At 39.2% G+C, this 22513-nt stretch overlaps 1 protein-coding gene across 3 annotated transcripts in view; it reads right to left on the reverse strand.

The window, feature by feature from the left end:
- Ttc17 (tetratricopeptide repeat domain 17) overlaps nt 1–22513 on the reverse strand; it is a 113334-nt gene that overhangs the window by 31036 nt on the left and 59785 nt on the right. Inside the window, exons 17-20 of one of the 3 annotated variants that reach the window (XM_047516535.1) lie at nt 21781–21951; nt 7998–8257; nt 6774–6927; nt 2202–2322 (exon numbers count right to left, since the gene is read on the reverse strand). In XM_047516535.1, the coding sequence (XP_047372491.1) occupies nt 2202–2322; nt 6774–6927; nt 7998–8257; nt 21781–21951 (706 nt within the window). Of the gene's footprint in view, nt 1–2201; nt 2323–3567; nt 4264–6773; nt 6928–7997; nt 8258–21780; nt 21952–22513 lie in introns of those variants that run through there. The other 2 variants (XM_047516537.1, XM_047516536.1) reach the window with 2 other exon arrangements.

The following is a 22513-nucleotide window of genomic DNA, read 5'->3' on the forward strand; positions in this document are numbered from 1 at the left end:
ACGCTGGTCCCCACAGAAGTCACCAAAAGGCTGGATAGTAAATTTTCTACAGAAATAGCTTTGCGTTATGCAATGTGTAAGGACTATTTTCCTTTATGACTCCAAGTGAATTTTATAGACATCTGTGCCCTACACTACATATAAGAGTACTTTCCTTTATGACTCTAAGAGGTCGTTTTCCCACTACACACAGGTTAAATGTTATAGACTGTCATAGGTGCTGATATGGCAAGTTGGCGCTGTCAAATTTTACTTCAAAAATTAAGTTCAGGGCTGGGGAGATAGCTCAATTGGTAGGCTGCTTGCCTTGCAAGCAGAAGGCCCTGGGTTTGATCCCCAGCACCACAAAAAAAAAAAAAATTAAGTTCAAACAAGTCATTTAAAAATTTAAACCTGTATTAGGTAGACGTTTATTCATTCATTCATTATTTATTTATTCAGAACTTATTACATGCCAGATCTCAGGGCTATAATAATTATATTTACAAATAATAAAGAAAATGTGGTTCCTGCTATTGTGCTCATCATCTGGAGCAGGACTCGCTTATTATAGACATGGAAAGCCAGAAAAGATCAAAAGATGGTATAATGATGAGGCTGGGGTTGTGGCTCAGTGCTGGAGTGCTTGCCCAGCATGTGTGAGGTACTGGGTTTGATTCTCAGCACCACACATAAATAAATGAATGAAAATAAAGGTCCACCAACAACCAAAAAAAAAAAAAAAAAAAAAAAAGATGGTATAATGAATGGTATATACTTCCTCTGCACTATGAGGAAGGGGTTGGTTTGAAAGTTTCCCAGAATAAGTGAGATTTAAGTAGAAGACATTAAGAATGAATGAAACAGGTAAGAGAAGCTATAAGAACCACAGTGCAGGTAAAGGCCACAGCATGTGGGGGGAGGACAGGTTGAAGGTGGCAAGACAGGCGGAGCACAGAGCATGAAGTCTCTGCACACTTTAAATGCCAGTTAGAAGTTACCCAGAGGGTTTTAAAAATGATTTGACTTGCCGAGTGTGGTGATGCATGCCTGTAATCCCAGTGGATCCAGAAGCTGAGAAAGGAGGATGGCAAGTTCAAAGCCAGCCTCAGCAACTTAGTGAGACCCTGTCTCTAAAAAAATAAAATAAAATAAAAAGGGCTAGGGATGTGGCTCAGTGGTTAAGTGCCCCTGGGTTTAATTCCTGGTATAAAAAAAAAAAAAAAAATTGACTTATATTCAGAGAATTCTGAGCACTGAGGAGCAAATGGGCCGAAGGGCAGAGTGCACAGAGCAAGAAGGCCACAGCGGGACCTGAGTGGAGACGTGGCGCTGCCTCAGAAGGAAGCAGTGGTGATGCACAGCAGTGCAGGACTCGGGAAAGTACTCAGGGGGCCAAAGTGGCAAGAGGTGGCACAGAATGGGTTTGAAGGGTTAGGGAGAAGGGTTATCAGGGAGGAAGTCTTGGTTTCTGGCCTAAGCACTGCTGATGATGTTTATTAAAATATGAATGAAATAACAACAAAAATGAACCAATTTTTTTTTTTTTTTTTTTTTTTTTAAGATGGACAGTAGGTAAGAAAATCATGGGTTTTATTTTCTTGAGCTTGGGGTGTCTAAGAGAGATGTAGACAGAGGGTCCAGCAGATAAATGAAATGAGTTGAGGGCTTTGAAGAATGATCTGGGCTGGAGATCTAAATTTGAGAGTTGTCCATTTATCAGTGGTGAATGAAGTTTTGAGAGTAGGTCAGTCTGCCTAAGAGTAGTTATGAAATCAGAAGGCTTAGTGGTAAACCTTGGGGAGCTCTAACACAGGCAGAAAAAAGGCCACTAAGATGTTGTCCAGTGAAGAAAAAGCAGCTGTCTGAGGGGCAACCTTGCTTGGCAGGTGTTGGTAAGTCTAGACTTTTGGCTGCCCCACAAGTTCAATGTTCACGAGAGACCATGGGTTCTGTTTCCACAGGGATACAGTTGTCAATTCAACAAAGTTATACATGATTTCTGATGGTTTATCCAAAGTGGGGGCAAAGGCGCTGAGGCACATCTGCTTCTTCCCTACCATGGCACGAGTCCATCTGTGGCTGTGGTCAGCACTGGTCATCCTCTGCTGACCACAGCTCCAGAAGGGCTGCTGACAAAGAGGACATGTCTGAAATCAGCTGAGGCCTGATGGGCCTGCTGGCACAATGTCATGAGGGAAGGATGGGTTGAAGATACTCACTCGATGTTTTTTGAAGAAACTGCAAGCCAGGTACTCACGATGGCGGTCAACTCCACCCAGCGGAGCTTGAGGCACTCATCCGGGCTGGGCCACCCCAGACTCTGGTAGTCACGTTTTTTCCCTGGAAGGAAGGTATGTCATGAATGGACATAATTGCAAAGGTGATTATTTCACCCCGATGAGTACATCTGGTGATGCCAGTCATTCTTCTAGAGTTTATCATTTCCACAATCAACAAACAGATCTAACTGAAATCTTGTCACTCATGGCAATTTGAATGAAGTCTTATTCTTGGAAATAGTTGAAGTAAAAATAGAATGCTTTGTTGGATTTAAGGTTGATCAACATGAAATAAGGATTGAGATATTCTTAAATGTTAGCATTCTTAATTTTACCCCTCTATATTTTGATTAGGACAGCTTTAATTTAGAAGAAACATACATCTCAAATGCAAGGTTTCTCAATCTGACACTGCCGACATCTTGGCGGTTAGTTTTTTGGTGTGAGACCCGTGCTGCACATTGGGGAATGCATCTTTGGCCTCTCCCCACTAGAGGCCTGCCCCAGTGACACCCACCCAAAATGCCTGCAGACACTGCCAAATGTCCCCTGGGGGACAATAATCACCCCTTGGTGGAGAACCACTGCTGTAAAGAAAAGCATCAGGTGGGAAATGATGACAAGGAAAGGTCTCCATTTATTGCAAGGGCACTTACTGTGTGTTCGGGTCCTGAGCTAGGTGCTGTACATTCACCCCCTTGTGAGGCAGGCTTTAATCCTCACATCTCAGGTGAGAAAAGAGAGGCTCAGAGAGAGCGAGCGACCTGCCTGTTGCCTGGCCGAGCAGGTGGCAGGGCTGGGATCTAGTCCAGGTCGTCTGACTCTAACATGTATGCTTCCAGCAGCACACTATTCAAGGCCATTAAAGGGCTTTGAAAGCTGTTTATTTTATTATGTATTTATGTTTTGTATTTATCAGGGATTGAACCCAGTGATACTTTACCACTGAGCTATATCCCTAATTTTTTTATTTTGAGACAGGGTCTTGCTAAGTTGATAAGGGTCTTGTTAAGTTGCTCAGATTGGCCTTGAACTTGCAATCCTCCTGCCTCAGCCTCCCCTGCTGCTGGGATTACAAGTGTGTGCCACCACGCTCAGGTAAAGCTCTGTTTGTTGATATCTTACGTAGGCACTACTTTTTGGGACCAAGCCCTTTTCTTGGATCAAGTTCTCAAGAAAAGAGTAGAACCAAGTTTTGTCTGGGAAGGGGACTTAAGGACTCACAAGGGAATGGATGAGAGAAGAACTTGAGTTCTGCTTAGCACTTTTATCCTACAGGAATTTACCAACAACAAAAAACCATTTGAGGAACAGGTAGGGGTTTAAATTTAGATTTTAATACAATAGAAAAGAATGGTTTAGAAGAATTTCAAATGAACTGTGTAAATTAATCACTTTAAACATATCATACGTTTCACAATAAAGCTTATTTTCCTTTTAAGAAATTCACTTGAAAAATATTTATTGAGCACCTATTATAAGGGGCTGAGAACTGTGTAAAACACTAGGAATACACATAGGAACAATAAGACGGCCTGCTCTTGAGCTCACAGTCTAGTGAGAAAGGCAAACATAAATCATTACACTACAGTGGGAAGTGCTGGGGTGAAGGAAGAGAACATTTGCACAGAGGAGAACAACTAATTCTGCTTGCAGGTACCAAGGAAGAGGTGGCACTTGAGTTTGAAGTTTAAGGATGAGTGGTATTTTAGCACCGCAGAGGTGGCATAGGGCATTCCAGGCAGAGGGAACGGCATGTGCAAAGGCACAGATGTAAAATAAGAACATGGCTGGTTCAGAGAATGGTGCTGGAGGGCAGAGAGAGGCCAGGCTGTAAAGGGTCCTGTAGCCACACTAGGAAGTCTGCACTTTATCCTGCAGGCAATGGGAACACATCTCTCCATCTTGTTCACAAGGTATCATAAGAGGCTGGTTAAATGCCTTGCTGAGATCCAGTTACATTATGTCTATGGCACTTCCCTGGTCTTCCAGTCTAGTAGCCCTAACCAAAAAAGGAAATGAAATTAGTTGAGTGTATTATTAGTTCTTAGAAAAATCTATAATGGCTCTTAATGATCTCCACTTTTCCCCTTCGGCTCACAAACTATCTGTTTCATAATTTGCTTTAGAACATTGACAGAATTTTCCAGGAAGCTTATTAGCTGGAAGAAGGAATCTGTGTTTATTTAAAAATCGGGATACTGAGCCTCTCTGGTATTTTCACATCTCTTTCATGCTCAGAACTTCTCGTTTTAATGACAGTAAGTGGTTCCACGACCTCTTTTGCAAGCATATGCAATGCCCCACCCCAACTTGCGTCCACTGGACACTGGTTCAGTGCTCTTGTATTGCTTCAGGTCACATGTGGCAGTAATTTCCACTTTTATAAGAAACTTTTAGATTTTTGTTTGAAAAGTAATATAGGTTTATTATATAACATTTAGAACATGGAAAGGCTATAGAAGAAAAAATTTTAAAAATTACCTACAGTTCTGTCAGTACCCAAAGATGACTATTTATAGCATTTTTTGTGATTTCCTTCTATACTTATATCTATGTACTGTTTATTACACCATACTTCATTAAATTGAAGATGGTATCAGTTGTAAGGTGCATATTGTTTTAAACAATTTAAGGAAGGAAAATAACTACAACGATTGCAAGATACAACGAATGGGTAAGATGTATCTGAATTTGAGAGACACTGAAATGTAAAAAACATGTAGTTGATAAACAGAGCACATTACCATTTCACAAGAATTGAAGTATTCTCTATGTATTTTATACACTGCATAAGTTCACCTACTACGTTACAAAATATCCTGGTTGCAGCAGACACTGCACAGGCATGTTGTAATTTATTTATGAAGCTATAACATTCAGGTTGTTTACAAATTTTACTATGCTAAGCAACGCCCCCCTCAACACATCTGTACGGCCATCTTTGGCACTGCCTATCAGATGATTTATCTAGGGTAAATTACTAAATTAGGAAGTAGAATTATTGGTGTATTTTAAAATTTTCTGACCTCTTGTTGAACTAAAATTTATTTTTATTAGTTTTTGCTGTTCATTACATATTTAAAAACAACTTGATAAGCAAAAGTAGTAACTTACTTTTTATGTTTGCCCTCCTTTGGTTGCTAGTAAGCTGAACATTTTCTTACCTGTCTAGTACCACCTAAGAGTGTGTTCTGTATGTATATTTGGTGAGATAGCTGCACATGCTTTATTGAATACTATGTTGTATTTTTGATGTTGAGTTGTGCATGTGTTATCTAAATGACAGTGATAGCCTTCATCATATATTCTATAAATATATAGAAATATTCTGAAAACCTGTTTTGTTTCAGTCCTTGTCTTTATTTTGTAGTGATTCCTATTGTCACATTATGACTTTTCTCTTTCCCTCTTCCTTAGAAAAATTCTTTAAGAGCAAGTAGATATTCATCTAAATTTTCTTCCTTTGTAATTTTATGACATTTAATAACATTTGTAGCATTCAATGAAAACCCACTGGAATTTTATAGTATAGACATCTTTTTTCACTGATATTGGGACAGAGGCAAGTGCTGTTTTCCTCCTGTAACTTGTTAACAAATGCCATCTTCCTTTAACAGCAGAAGTGACTCAAGCTTTTAACTCGCCATGAAAAAATATCTTCTTGGTGTCCTCAGAATTTACTCTGGGTTCATTCTTGGATTTAACTGAGCTGACCCCATTATTACTTATATTTTATTATGGGCCTTTGCTTTCAGTTTTGCTAAGTACTTATACCCAATCAAGTAAGACACATTTTAATGAAGTGAATTTTCAGTCTAGAAAAATACCCTTATAAAAAAAGAATATAACATGTTTAAAAAGGAATTTTATCAACATTATTTAATTGCTGAAAAAGAAAGTCAACCGGGTGCATGGCAGTGGCCCTTAACATGGAGCCCAGAGATGGGCTTCAGGACAAATATGGAATCCCTGAAAGTACATGCCAAACTATGACATATACATTTTTTCTCTCAGAGAAGTTCTAACGCATTTATTCAATACTTAACGAGATCTCTGACTCACAAACACATACTAAAGAATTACTACTTATTGAGCCTTATGTGTCCAGTGCATTTAAATATTTCACACACATAAAGTCATATAATCCTTACTACCATCCTATTCAGTAATGTTATTATCATCCCATTTCATAGATAAGAAACATGAGGGTTAGGGAAGTAAAGGGCAGAATTGGTGACTGAACCCAGGAAGTCTGGTCAAAACTCATACTTTTATATATTATACTAGACTGTCATGTTAAGAATCAGATATGTAAGCTTAAGGTGATAAAAATATAAGCCAAATAGTCCAAATAGTCAAGTAAATGTCAAAATAAACTTTTTATACCAATAATTGATTTTGCACTTTCATTTTCTCATCTGAACTATTCTAAGTTACAAACATCTTTTGTGAGAAATGAGACAGTAAAATCTAAAAGAATAAACTGGCATCTGAAACATTCAAGTTTACCTTGTGGCCCAGGAGACGCCACCTTGGGACCAGTGATCTCCAAGTTTGCTTGGTAACGATGCCCATTTTCTGCTTGATTTGATTCTACCTTTTTCCCAGGAGTTTTCTTATGATCTCCTTTGGGTTTCTTTACACGTTTGACCTGGAATGTGATCTGGGAAACAGAAGTAGGTCAGGGACAAATGAGGCCAATTATGAAATCTACCCATCACTGTGGATATCAATGGCTTTAAGAAGAACCCAGATGGATATGCTAATTACAACAATTTGATCACTGGACATTGCATAGATATATTGAAATATCCACTGTAGCTGGGTGTGGTGATGCACACCTATAAATCCAGCTACTCAGGAGACTGAGGACGGAGGATTGCAAGTTTGAGGCCAGGCTGGGCAACTTGGTGGAGCCTGTCTCAAAATAAAAAAGGGCTGGGATGTAGCTCAGAGGTAGAGTGCACCTGGGTTCAATCCCTAGTACCATCATGGGGTGAGGGGAGAAAGAAATATCCACTGCATCCCATTAATATATACAATTAGTTATGCTCTGCAGCAATGAAAAATATTTTTTAAAGATATTAAATTTTAAAAGAAAAACAGACAACAATCCATATAACCCTGCAAATCCAGTCCTGCCTTAGGGTTAAGTTCTCTTCTTAAGTTTCATTCTTTTATTTATTTACTTTTGGAAAGAAGGTCTTACTATGTTGAACTACAGGGCTTAAGTGATCCTTCTGCCTCAGTCTCATGAATGCTGGGAATACAGGCAAGCACCAGCATATCCAGCTAAGTTTAATTCTTAAAGTCTTAAAGAAAATTGGGGGCTGGGAGTGTAGCTGCACTTGCCTAGTATGCATGAAGCCCTGGGTTCAATTCCCAGTACTGACAAAAACAAAAGAAAAAGAAAAATGGTTAGTGAGATGGAAAGCACATAGTCTTGAAGACTGTAGAGTGAACGCTGAAGAAAGATCCAATCTGGGCAATTCCAAGTCTGCAGAAAGTGTGAGTGTGGCTTCACACCCATTTCAATTCCTCCCATCTCCCAGAAGAGTAATAACGCAGAATAACATCAAATGCCCCCTGCAGTCCATTCCAATGTGCAGGCTGTCCTGGAGCATGGGGTAAAGGAGAGCCCCAGACTCAGCCCAAGCTTGGCACTCTGCACACCAGCAGCTCCCCGCTCAAGACCACGACGCAGCTCCCTGAGGACTGAGTTGGTGAACTTACCCACTCTGTTGCTTCATCATCTTCACTTCTGCAGTCTCCATAGCAAGAACTTCTGGCCACGCCATCCTGGGGACCTTTCTTCAGCACGCGTATCCCCTGCAAGTCTAGCCGTCGCCCCTTCATCTCAAGTGCTCCCCCAAAGCCTTCCAGAGGCCATGCCTGTTGAAATTCATCCACCAAAGCCAGAATCTCTTCTGACATCTTTGTTTCATCTGAATTCTCCATCTCATCAGAACCATTGCTTTCCTCAACCACTGTACCTGGAATTAAGTCACACGGTTCTCATTCAAGTACTTGGTGACTCCAAGTTGGTCCTGCTTATAGAGAAGTTTTGCTCTGCTTAGAGGCACTTCTAATGTCCACCTTCATGAAAACACCATTTAGCATTGTCAAAATTCATTACAATATCATCTCTGCCACCTAGCTGTTGTCAAAACCTGGCTGAGAATAATGCAGCAGTTAGAAGGGAGGTAGTCACAGATATGTCACTAGTGGCCACGAGGACAGCTATGCTATGTGTTATTTTCTGAAAAATAGCCACTTGCTCTAAATATAAGAATTTAGAATTTAACTAAACACCTCTTTCACCACTAGAAAGATCATCCAGACATAAACTAAGATTCTAGAGAACTAAAAAATACAATTAATAATATGAACCTAACAGACATCCATCAACCACTGAATTTACATTCTTCTCAGCAGCATATGGAACATTTTCTAAAATAGACCATACTATAGGTCACAAAGCAATTATAAAAAATAGAGATAATACTTTGCATTCTGTCAGATCATAATGAAATGAAATCAGAAATCAACAATAAGATTAAAAAAAATCACATGCAGCTTAAATAATACACTTTTAAATGATGAATGGAAACAGAAGAAATCAGGGAGAAATAAAAAAAAAATCTCAGAAGTAAATGAAAATAGTGATCAACATATCAAAATCTCTGGGACAGTATGAAAATAATTCTAAGAGGAAAGTTTACAGCATTGAGTTCATGCAACAAAAGAACAGAAAGATACCAAATAAACAATCTAACATTATACCTCAAAGCCCTAGAAAAAGAACAAATTCACACCAAAATCAGTAGAAGACAGGAAACAATTAAAATCAACGAAACTGAGAATAAAAAAAATGATACAAAAGATCAGTAAAACAAAAGAGTTGTTTTTTTGAAAGGACAAATAAGATTGATGAATCCTTGGCCAAACTAAAAGAAAGACCGAAAACAAAGACACTACTGAAATACAGAGAATTATCAGAAATTATTTTGAAAATTTATACTCCAATAAGCTAGAAAAATACTGAAGATTTTGAGAAATTCCCAGAGACATATGACCCGCCCAAATTGAACCATGAGGATACAGAAAACTTAAACTGATCAATATGGAGTAATGAAAATGAAGTAGCCATCAAAAGCTTCCAACAAAGAAAATCCAGGACCGGACAGATTCTCAGTCAAGTTCTACCAGACCTTTAAAGGAGAACTAATAACAATCCTCCTCAAATTCTTCCATAATAAAGAAAAAAAAGGAACACTGTCAAACTCATTCTACGAAGCCAGTATCATCCTGTACCAAAACCAGACAAAGACATACCAAGGAAAGAAAACTTCAGGGAAATAACCTTGATGAACATAGATGCAAAATATTGGCAAACTGCATACAAAAACACATTAAAAAAATATTGGCAAACTGCATACAAAAACACATTAAAAAACAGTGCATCATGATCAAGTTGGTTTTATCCCAAGGATGCAAGGTTGGTTCAACATACAGAAATCAACACATGTAATTTATTACATAATTAGAGTCGAGGTCAAGAATCACATAAGTATCCCAATAGATGAAGAAAAAGCATTTAATGAAATACAGTACCAAATGATGTTTAAAACACTAGAAAAACTATGGTAAAAGGAACTTACCTCAACATTGTTGAGATGACACGTGACAAGCTCAAGGCCAACATTCCACTGAATAGAGAAAAACTGAAAGCGTTTTCTTTAAAAACAGGAACAAAATAAGGATGCCCACTTTCACCCCTCCTATTCAACATAGTCCTTGAAACTACAGCCACAGCAATCAGCCAAGAGAAGGAAATTAAAAGGACACAAATAGGAAAAGAAGAGCTCAAATGATCTCTGCTGATGACATGATTCTATATTTCAAAGACCCAAAAAACTCCACAGAAAGACTTTTTAGTGCTAATAAGTGAATTTAGCAAAGTAGCAGATACAAGATCACTCATAAATCAATATGTTCCTATAGTCCAATGATGAATCTCCTGAAAAAGAAATCAGGAAAATTATCCCATCTACAACATCCTCAAAAAACCAAACCAAACCAAACCAAACCAAGGCAAACCAAACCAAACCAAACCAAACCAAACCAAACCAAGGCAAACCTTGGGAATCAATCTAACAAAAGAGGTGAAGGATTTCTACAATGAAAACTACAGAACACTAAAGAAAGAAATTGAAGAAGACCTTAGAAGACAGAAAGGCCTCCCATGTTCTTGGATAGGTGAAATTAATATTGTTAAACTAGCTATTCTACCAAATAGATGGCTAATCTCCATCTCTTTGATGGAGATTCAGTGCAATCTCCATCAAAATTTCAATGACATTCTTCACAGAACTAGAAAAGGCAGTCATGAAATTCAATTGGAAAAATAAGAGGCCCCAAACAGCCAAAGCAATCCTTAGCAAGAAGGAGATATCATAACATCAGACTTCAAGTTATACTACAGGGCTATGGTAACAAAAACAGCATGGTACTGGCACGAAAACATGCATGAAGGAAATGGAATAGAATAGAAGACACAAAGACAAACCCACATAAATACAGTTATCTGGTACTAGAGATAGAGATAGCCTTTTAACAAATAGTGCTGAGAAAACTAGAAATCCATACTTGGAATGAAATCAAACGCCTATCTCTTATACTGCACAAAACTCAACCCAAAGTGGATCAAAAATCTAGGTATCAGACCAGAAACCCTGCACCTGCTAGAAGAAAATGTAGGCCCAACACTACAACATGTTGCCACAGGAACTGAATTCCTTAACAAGACTCCTAAACTGAAAGAAAAAAAGAAAAAAATCAGTAAGTGGGATGGGATCAAATTTAAAAAGCTTCTTCACAAAAAGAAAATGACAGTATGAAGACAGAGCCTCCTGAATGGGAGAAGGTCTTTACCACCAGCTCCTCAGATAGGGTATTACTATCAAGGATTCAAAAACACTTAACACCAAAAAAAAAAAAAAAAAAAAAAATCAACCAATGGACAAAAGAACTAAAGAGAGAATTCCCAAAAGAAGAAATACAAATGGTCAACATATATTTATGAAAAAAATGTTCAACATTTCTAGCAATCAGGGAAATGTAAATCAAAACTACATTGAGATTTCATCTCGCTCCAATCAAAATGGCAATTATCAAGAATACAAATAATAATAAATGTTGGAGAGGATGTGGGGGAAAAGGTACACTCATACATTATTGGTGGACTACAAATTAGTGCAAACACTCAGGAAAGCAGTATGAAGATTCTTCAGAAAACTAAGAAAGAAACCACTATAAAACCCAGCTATTCCACTTCTTGGTATATATCCAAAAGATCTAAAATCAGAATACTGCAATGATGCAGTCACATTGATGTTAACAGCAGCACAATTCACAATAGTCTAGCTAAGGAAACAATTTAGGTGCTCTTCCAACAGATGAATGGATAAGGAAAATATGGTTATACATGCAATGGAGTATTAGCCATAAAGAAGAATGAATTTGTGGCATCTCTTGGTAAATGGATGGAACTGAAGCCCATCAGGCTAAGCCAGTGCCAAAAAGCCAAAGGCCAAATGTTTTCTTTTATATGCAAAAGGAGGCTAATTTGAAATAACAGGAGGGAAATTGAGGGGGAGGGAGGAAAAAAAGGAGAGGGAATTTCATCAAAATAGAGGACAGATCAGTAGAGTAGACAAGGGGGTTGAGGAAGAAGGGACAGGAAAAGAAAGGGAACGGTGGAATGAATCTGACTGAACTTTCGTATGTGCATTCACACAGTGTGGGCCCTGACATGAGGTGTGTCTCCAGGGCACTAATTAAAAAAAGAAAACAAAAGTAAACTGGATTGAAGGGGGATGGGTAGAGTGGGAGGGCGTGGGGGTATGTGCTGGGGAGTGAATTGGAGTGGGTTATGTTCCTGCTTTCGTGATAATGTCAGGGTATAACCTGGTATTGTATATACAAAGAATGGGGACGTAGCTCAGTTGGTAGAGTGCTAGTCTCACTGATACAAGGCCCTGGGTTTAATAGCCAGCACCACAAACAAACAAACAAACAAACAAACCAGATGGCAAAGATGAGGTTTATTATGGTGTATTGTTTTATTTAGTATGTGAGATTCTTCAAGTTTTATTCAAATATCATGAAATATCATAGCTGTGTGACGGGCCCATATAGATGGCTTAATTGCCCTACATGAATAATGACTTGTTGAATGGAAAACTACCCTAATTCTAGATGAAGAATTCCATTTTCACTGAGGCTGGTAAAAGAAATAGTGTACTTTCTTCCTAAAATGGTTACCAAGCTATTATTATGTTGTTCAAGTACATAAAGCCTCCCATGGATGCCTCCTAGCGCAATGACCTAGCAAAAACTTTCTCCCCTAAGAACTCCATGTTTCCTCGAGGCACACAACCTTCAAGTTCCCCTCTATGCTCAGATAAGGAGGCTTAGAGCAGGTTATTCTGAGTTTCCTAATAAAATTTCTAAGTTCTTTACTATTTAACTTTGACTGTTTATCTTGAATTAATGGCTGGCTCTTCTGCTGTGTCCTCTGTGAAAGTTATCACTCACCTTTTTTGGAAGTAGATGGGGCACAAAAGCAAATATTGAAGTTTCTCCTTTTATAACAAGTACTGATTGGTTAACCCAAGAGCTCTGGTCGACAGCTCACACAATGCCAGTCTGTTGTTCTAGTGCAATAACCTTCAGCTGGTAACTCTGGCTTGTTTAGGGATTTAGAACATAGTATTAATCGGGCAACATCAGGATGCTCATACTCATACTGACCAGATCTATGGCTGCAGTGAGCAACCCATCTTAGAAATGCTGGGGCTGGAGGTGAGAAACATGGCCGACTACCACAGCTGCAAAGGACTTAAAGCTTTCAGTCATATTCACAGGTCAGCAGTGTCACCCTCAGCTCTGGTGGCATCTCTGCTTCCCATCCCATTTTCTATTACAGAAAGTGGGAGGGTCTGATGTTAGACTGGGGCACTATTAGAAATCTTTAAAACACTTCTTTGAAAAGCTACAGGGTTCTTCTATTTATTCAATACAAGTGACTACAAAGTGTACTGCCATCTTTTCAAGTTAAGTTCCTTTAAGGTTTTCAAACCAATCTGCTGGTTTCTACTGCTTTTTAAAAGTCTTTTTAATTAAGTTCTGAAACAAGCATATGGTTTGTCAAAGTTTTTTCTTTAGGCTATTCAGACAAAAGTAGTCATTACTTGCCTAAATTATGTGGCAGGTAGTATAATATATGCAGGGCTAAGAGGCCTGATTTTCAGTTTCTACCTTATTTGCTCCCATATCCCTCAAGTCCAACATTGCACCTGGCACACAACAGACACACAGTTGTGGAAGGCATTAATGGGAACCCAGAAACAATTTAGTCTGTGAGGTTCTTGAGGATCTGCTTCTTTTGCCTTTGCCTTTTAACTGCTGGCAATTCAGGCCTTTAAACTCTAAGGTCTATTTTGCTAATGCACTGTCAGTCCTGCTAAAGGGCACGCGATGTCAAGTTCAGTGCTGGTATGTTAGCATGGTGTCTGGCACACTATGTGATTTCAAAGCTCTCTGCAGATCACCCAGGGAAGCGGCTGCACAGGGATGCTACTGGAACCCAGAGAGTCACTTGGCATCTGACTTGTATTCACAGAGTCGTGAAATTCTTCATTTTATCTTAGGTTCTTTTCCTTCCTTCTTCTATGACCACCCTAGAATTCCTCGTACCAAGTCTTGAAACAGGAAAAAGCTTTTGATAGGTTTGACTCCAGCAAAGAATATGGGCTTAGAGAAAGTGGCTTTTGGCCAAGAGGAGACTGCAGGTAACTGCTTCCTGCATATAGTCACAGTTACATATAGATTCTGTGTTTGGAAACCTTACTTCCTTTCTATAGACACTACTATTTGGAAAGCATTCATGTCATTTACCAGCAAAAGTTTTGCAAACCCAATTCCCAAAGGTTACTGCTTCCCTGTGCCCCTACCATATGGTAATATATAAATCATTATACAATTCTTAAGAGGAGGGGCTTTCATTAATGGAAACTGATGTTCTAATGAAAAGACACTATAGAACTTGCTGCATGCTTCTACTGCTAGCAGTCTTTAGGCCTCTGGAAAGGGTGCTGTGTCAGGATCATAGGAATTTCTAAAGAACAACAAATACATATACATCACCACATCTTTATACCCCAAAGGTGAGGAATCAGTAGATCATAAAGTGCTATGAGTTAGAAAATAACCACAATCACTGAATCCATTTATTTAGAGTCTACTATGTGACTGTCTCTGTACTTTAAGCTATATAGATGGAAGCAAAAGTTCCTGACCCCAAGGAATTGAATAAAACCAATTTAGAATCAAGTTGGAAACACAAAACTGTACATATTAAATAATGACAGGACAAAAAGAAAAAAATATTTGAATGTAACCACAAAATATTTCTCAGAGGAAAGAGGACTACTGAGGCAGGATTTAGACAGAGTAGGGATCAGGGAGGGCACTCTCCAGGGTAATGCTTTTAAGAAAGCACACACACAGAAACTCATACACACACATTCATACACACAGATAGGGGTTAAGGAAGACATATGTGAAGGCACTACAAACTTCATAGTAATTAGGACACAGGATGTGTACAGCAGGTATCAGTGAATAAAATTCTCAGGGTGACATTAAAAATGGGAAAGTCAGGAGGAGAATTACTTGTAAAGGGAGCTTCTTGTTTCTTAAGCAGAAGGATAAGATGAGATGAGGGCCATAATATAAAGAAGGTCAAAGTCTCAGAGTACCAAATGAGTTGTTTGTATGTGGGGTGTTAGTAAGGGAAGAGAGAGGACATAATGTTGGGACTAATGACACGTTAACTAACTCAGGCTGACTCCTTATTCCCTGGTTAGTGAGCAAAATCAAGGCTCAAAGGCGGTTTCAAAGGTTCATGATGATAATCGGACCACCGTCAGGGATTGGTTAACAACAGTTCCACGAACGTGATCAGCTCGTGCTTGCCATATAGTCCAATGGGACTCTTGCCTGCGTGAACCCCCCTGCCTTGCTGACCTTTAAGCTGATTGGTTCCCACCTAGCCCCCACCCTACATAAAAGCTGTGTGACTTCCTCAATAAACGAGTTCCTGCTGTGACGGGTCTCCCTGATGTGTCTGATTGTCCTCCACCCGGAGGGTTGGGAGTGGGCGGTCAGTCGGCCCTACCTATCCCGGTCTGACCTTGTTGGGGAGTGTCCCCTTCCCTTGTCGCTGGCCGAGAAGAGCAAGGGGGCTTAAGACCCTGACAACATAAGACAAAGAGCTCGATTAAAAGAGATAGTTTTTGGTCTAAGGTGGGCTGGTATATGGTGATGGCAAGAAGAATTTTTTAAAAGGGAAGGGAAGACGTATATGAAGAAATTTTAATGGATAAAAAAAATAGGGCAGGCTTAGAGATGATTTCAAGATTTTAAAGTCTGATGTGAAATAGTGGGCTCTTGTTTATGATCTGTGAACATGAAAGCAGAATGCTATTTAATTTACAAAGACAATGGAGTCAGGAGAGGGCACATGGTTAAAGAGTTGGGATTATGATACTTATTAATTACCTCATCTGAGCATTTGTTGCTACCGTCCAGCAACATGTTAAGGGCTGGAATATCAGCACCATGAAACTTATCCAGAGGAACTTATCTCTAGATACCACAGAATACTGTCCAGTACTAATGTCTTCCACAGTTGAAGACAAGAGAATTCTGGTCTTGTGAGAGGTCTGGCTTGTAGAGGAATCTTGAGATTTAAATTATGCTTAAAGCAAGAAGTATATCCTAGGCTTGTTGCCTGTGGGACAGATGGCATGATATAAACTGAAGACAGAGTGAGATCCACAGCTCTATTTCTTCTTTTATCTTTCTTACCAGGCATCATTCCCACACTAGAAAAAGGAGAATAAATATTGTGAAGTTGAAGAGATTATGAGCACCCATAGTGAGTTTTACATGAGTTCTTCTTTTTCCCTTGGATGAAGTCTATCCCAGGGTGATGGGCAAATCTAAGCTGAGTCTGAGTCACCACAGCTGATCTATCAAGAGAAGTGCTAAGAGATGGAGATGAGCACACGAAGCCCAGACTAAAAGAAAAAGCAGTCTGCAATCTTCCAAACACACCTGGGACTCACGTTTAAATTGGGTCACCTCAGTTTAAAAGGTTTCCAAGATACAGCATATTCATCAAATAAACTTGGTGAAAGTACCTGAAACCATGTTCAATGATAGACTGAAGAAACAAAGGGTGAGCCATGGTAGGAACAGCAGTCATCCCAGAAACTGGGCTGGTAAAGTATTTTGCTGGAAAAATTTTGAAAAATTCCAGGGAGATTACTTCAAAGATGGTGCTGGGACTAGAAGTAAAAGGGAATGATTTTAAAGGGGCATCTGGGGTGGGGGCAGGCACAAGAACCATCTTCAAGCACCTAAGGAGACAGGATATTGAGAAACAAGACTGTCCGTCAGCCTCGGGAAGCAAAATCAGACACCAGAAGTCATATTTTGGCTCATTTATTAGGAAAGATGAAAACTGATGAAGTGGAATGATGAAAGTGAATTGGTGAAAATAGGGGAGTGAAATGGAAAACGATGACAAGAAATGGGCCATCCCAGGAGAGACTCGGGTCTCAGTGCCAGAGGTGGAGGCAGAAGCCAGTCTGTGACTCACTGGGGGCCCTGATGGGGGGAGAGTAATGTGACTGTATTAGATAAAAAACAGCATTACCAATCTTGGAGGAGAGGTTTCAAGAGAGGAGCAAAGGATGGAAAGACGAGATCTGCGTTTACACAGAACGACGGATAGTAGAGATCCACATTCAGGAACTGGCAAAGGAAAGTCCTACTTCAAAAAATCTCCTCCAGAAAGTCTTTTATGAGTGGCAGCAGTGGCTCTGCATAGGAAATTGTGGTTTCTGAAAGCCAGCAGGGCACATTCTACCTTTAATAACAATACAGCAGAGAAAATATATTCCTTTGTCTTACAAAATAGGAATAACACAAACATGGCTCCAAATTAGGGCTCTACCACTGGAAGGCCTTGTGTAATACTGACTGTAATTCCAGTGTTCTTTTTAAATGGCAGTGATCTAATCTGAGGGCAGATTGTAAAGCTGCAGATTTGCTGAGGATCTGATGCATAAATGATGACATGAAATTTCTAGCCAGTAATCATAAAGCACAAAAGACTTATATTAAATTACTTAGACTAAGGTAGGTAAGAAAATGATTCATTTCTGAGCAGAGAATGACAATCCTGAGTTTTCATTTCCACCAGTAGTGCTTCTCCTTTTAGCCAGGTCAGTAAAGCAAGAGAAAACAGAAAATTCCAAGATAACCTAGAAAAATAAATAGGGAATTAATCTTTCCTTAATGACTCTTATGCAAAAATGTCAGAGTTCCCTTTAACTGAGCAAATGTTTATTGAGTAAATATTATATGTACACGTTTGTGAGAATTTTGGTTCACAACCAGCCTCTTAAGTCATGTCTACATTTGTAGAAGTGAATGTTTACTGAATTCCAACTGTGTAAATGTATCATCCTAGGAAGCATTTAAAAAAATTTTTTTTTTAAATAAATAAGGAAAAGATGACTGAGGAAGGTTGGTCAAGTAATGTGCTCAAAATTTAACAACTAGTAGATGCAGAGCCAGGGCATGACAACAATATCTCTGACTATAAAACATATGTTCTTCCTTCTACTGCTAAGGACCAAAGGGAAGGAATTCTGAACTAGATGATGAGGTGAAGCAGTGATTTTCAAATGTTAATCAGTGACACATTTTCACCAATTCTTAGCAAAATGAGAAATTAAAAAAGGACAAACAAATAAAACTCTCTCTCATATCGATACAGATTTACTATTTGGGGTAAGGTTGTCAACTGTCTATTTTTGACAAAGACTGACCTTTACTCTGAAATCAACTTTGTACTTTTCTGACATTAAACTATTCTGCTTTATGAACTAAAGGTAGTACTAGATACTAGCTTTCTTGAAATATCTTATCAATTAAAAAACTAAAGTTCTTCCAGGTGTGATGGTGCACAACTGTAATCCCAGAGGCTTGGGAGGCTGAGGCAGGAGGATCCCAAGTTCAAGGCCTGGGAAACTCAGTCAGATCCTGTTTCAAAAAATAAAAGGGCTGGGATGTAGTTCACTGGTACAGTGCTTGTCTAGCATGCCCAAGCCCCTGAGTTTAATCTCCAATACCACAATCAAATCATCATTCAGTCAATCAAGTTCGAATGCATCAAACTCCTATTTATGAGAAACAAAGGTCTGAAGGTCTCAGGATGAACTTTAGTTATACCACCTGCTAAAGACCTCAGGCAAGGTACCTAATTTCTCTAAGTCTCAATTTCTCATCTATAAGATAGTCTGACTAATGTCCATTTCATAAGGTTAGTACATAATTCATAATACTTGGTAAATTATAAAATATCACACAAAGTTAGTAATTACCATGATAGTGGCAACTGGAGAGAACTCAACTATTTCCATCTTTAAATTTTCCTCCAAAACTAGGTGTTTCAAAAATTCTTTAATGCCTATTCTTAGCTTTTATATTAATACTATTTGTATTGAAAAGTGGAGTTTTTCTGGCTCTGATAACCACACTATAGGAAGCCTACTGGTATCAAAGCACTAACTTATAAATGAGTTCTGTGGACTTGCTGTCAGTGTCTAGGGAATAAGAAAAAAGGTACTCCCAGAACTTAGACATATGGTAAAGAAAGGTTAGTACCTGTTAGTAAACAGGAAGAGTCATCATCACATTAAAGACTGAATTAGCAATGTGAAGAGGAGTCTTCTCTACGAGACAGTACCCTGGTGCTAAAGAAACCTGGGAAAAGCCTAGTCTTGTTAGGGCGACTATATTTGTCCCCAGTACGGGTGCAGGATGGAACTATAGGGAGTCATGGAACTAAAGAAACTGCAAACACTGTTATGATCTGTCTCAGCAACAATGTGTTCAAAAAAAGGGAGACAAAGGGCAAGATGCTGGTTGGGTTTTATTCTGAATTGTCCAGGACGGGGGAAGGACTTCTTTGGTAGTTGTAAATACTCTAGCTTCTGTGGAGTTCCATTGTTTTGGAATAAATACTGTTTCTATAAATGACTAAAATATCACGTGACATGACTTGGTTTTATTTCTATTGGTTCTGAGTTCAGCAGGCAAGCTCATGATGCTCGCTGAGCTGTGCAGGTATCTTAATGCCAAAAAAGAGACATGAGGGGCTAGGTACCAGGGACAAGTAGTCCCAATTACAAATAAACACACTGGCCATCCAGGTTAAGAATAAATCTTTTTTGAGTTGGTAAATAGGGTTTAATTTCCTTAAGGTCCAATAGTTTTGGGTAAAACTGATTAAACTACTTTCCTGAACCTGTGAAAGTGAAGGTCATGGCTGGCAGAAAGCCTCCACTCTTGAGTTTAACAGTACAGGGTGTTCTTTCCCTTTGAAGTCTTTCTTCTCTGAGACATCACTTTTTACATACAATATTAAAAGAAAAAAAGATTTTGTAACTGTAAATACATTAATTCAATATACATTGGAAGGCAAATGCATTTCATGAACCAGTATTTACCGCACACAAGGACTGCCGAGTTGTATAGGCCATGGTATATAAGAAGCTCATTGTCGGATGGGAGACAAGATGTGGAAGCAATTAATAGTGTATGAAAAGTGCTTTGAGGAAAGTAGAAAAGAAGACCACCATGGACCACCTAAATGCCTGGAGAGGTTGTGAATGCTTTGTGGGGGAAGTGGCATCTTGGAGCGGGTAAGAGCTGTCTGTGTACAAAGTGTACGCAGGAGTCACTCCCAGCCTGTGCAAACCGACAAGGAAGCTCTGACGGCATGCCATGAGAGGGGAGTGGCTTGCACTTCCTGATGCGTAGCATACTAGTAGGTGACAGAGCTGGAGAGGAAAGTGGCAGTCAAACTGCCTCATATCTCCCACTAAGACATTTGGATTCTTCCTATAGGTAATAGCCACTGGGAAAAAACCTCAATCTAGACAACTTACCTGATCAGAACAACATTTTAGAAACAACTCTTTGGACACACAGAAAGTGGATGATAGTGGTGGCTTCTGTTTTTATTTTTATTTTTTTGGTACCGGGGATTGAACCCAGAGGTGCTTTACCACTGAGCCACATCCCCAGCCCTTTTTATTTTTTAATCTGAGAAAGGGTCTCACTCATTTGCTTACAGAATGCTAAGATGTTCAGGCTGGCCTCGAATTTGCAATCCTCCTGCCTCAGCCTCCCAAGTTGCTGGGATTATGGGCATGCACTACCCACTATACCTGGCTACTTCTGTTTTTAAAAAAAGGTACCAATTATGTTTATTCTCTTGCTTTGTCTTTGCTCTCTCCATATATAGAGACTAAAGTAAAAGGCTGTGATTAAGAAACCAAATTAAAAGACTACTATAACAGTAAAGACAGAAACAAAGAAAGATTGTCCAGGCAGTGGTGAGGAAATAGACAAGCAGATGACCATTCAACAGGGCTTAGAGATTGATTGGTTATAGTGGTGGCTGAGTGAGTTGTGCTACATTAATAAAGACAGGGGATACAGGAATTAGAAGGAGCTCAAGAAACAGGATGAAAATAAAGTCAAGTTCAATAATGGGATGAAAATACAGTCAAGTACTTCTGGCACAACAAGATAAGAGGCTGCTATAAATGTGGAAATTAAAACCAGACATGTAAAGAACCTCTTAGTTGGACACACAGCTTTGAAGTCATTGGTGTATTCAAAGGTGTCTGAGTCACTACCAGATAAGACACAGAGGAATAAGAAGACCAAGTTTAGATACTGAGTAGCTCCACAAATAGAGGGCAGAACAAAGAATAAGTAAAGGAAACTTAAAAAGTCGGTCTTGAGAGTAGGCAAGAGCAAGTGATTCTAGAAACCAAGATGAGAGAAGAAAGTTTCAAGAAGTGGGGAGTTAGGTATAGTCCCAACCTCAGAAAACTGGTCAGGAAGAGTGAATACTAAAAAGAAGTCATTAATTTTGGCCATTCTAAGTTGACAACCAGCAAGAACAGCATGCTCAGCATAGCATAGCTCGAAATGTCACAAAGTAGAATGTTAGCATGGCCATTAATCCCCACTTGCAAATTTTATTGGGTTGTGTGTATACAGTTGATATTCCTGTTTCCAGTGACTTAATAGAGTAATGACACTGAGAAGAAAGATCCGTACACAGATGAATCCAATTTGTTCTAGCAAAAGACAGTGAGGTGGAGGAGAGAGGAAGTGTGGAGAGCACTTTCACATTAGAGCTCGCTTTCCGCCTCATAGCTGAGGGTCACTCTCAGGACTCTACAGCACAAGTGGCCGTTAAAAGAAGGAAACAAACTTGAAATGAGGGAAAAGTCGCAACTTAAAGCTCGAGAGTTGATTTTTCCCCAGAAGCATGGCCCAGGTCAAATCAACTTACTTTCAAGTCTAAGGGCATCTGAGTCCCTCCCTGAATTCTCAACAGAGAATACAGGGTCCTCCTCTGTTCCTCTCTCAAAGGGCTCTTCTTCAGCAGCATCCAGTGACTGTGAGTTGTCAAAGTATTTCTGTTTGTCATGGCTGTTGTCCAGGGTATTCTCCTGACAATGACCTCAATGACAAGAGACACAGATACAACACATTAGAAACATCTCTCTTGTGTTGCCCACAATGCAAGGTTCCCAAACATCACAAAGAGCAAAAAACTGGCAATGCTAGATTCCCCCCCCAACACACAAATTGGTGAGCAGGAGCACCCAAAGCAGATCATTATTTTGTCAAGAATTTCACTGAAGTTCAAGTTTTGGTTGCTAGGCTATTCGAAGAACCATGTAGTTTTTGGGAAAAACTGACCAAGATCAAGCCCCAAGACTTTGTTCCATTCTTAACAGCTATGTAACAGCTGTGAAATACTCCCTGAAGTTAAAAATATCAAAAAGTTTTCCCTCTGTTTGCTTTTAAAGGTGAAAAAATGACAGATTAGCACTTGAATAAGTCTGAAATAGATTAATTATAGCAGAGAAATACACTATTCTTGTGTCATAGCTTAAAATGACATATGCCAGAAGGTGAGGAGTTCTTAAAAAAATGAAAGCCAAGGAGGGTACTGATAGAGATTCCAAATTTAAGACTGCAAAATAACAAAGGTGTTTATTTTTCTTTTAGAAAACAAG

The sequence above is a fragment of the Sciurus carolinensis genome, chromosome 11 (genome assembly GCF_902686445.1).
Source record: "Sciurus carolinensis chromosome 11, mSciCar1.2, whole genome shotgun sequence".
Lineage (NCBI taxonomy): Eukaryota > Metazoa > Chordata > Mammalia > Rodentia > Sciuridae > Sciurus > Sciurus carolinensis.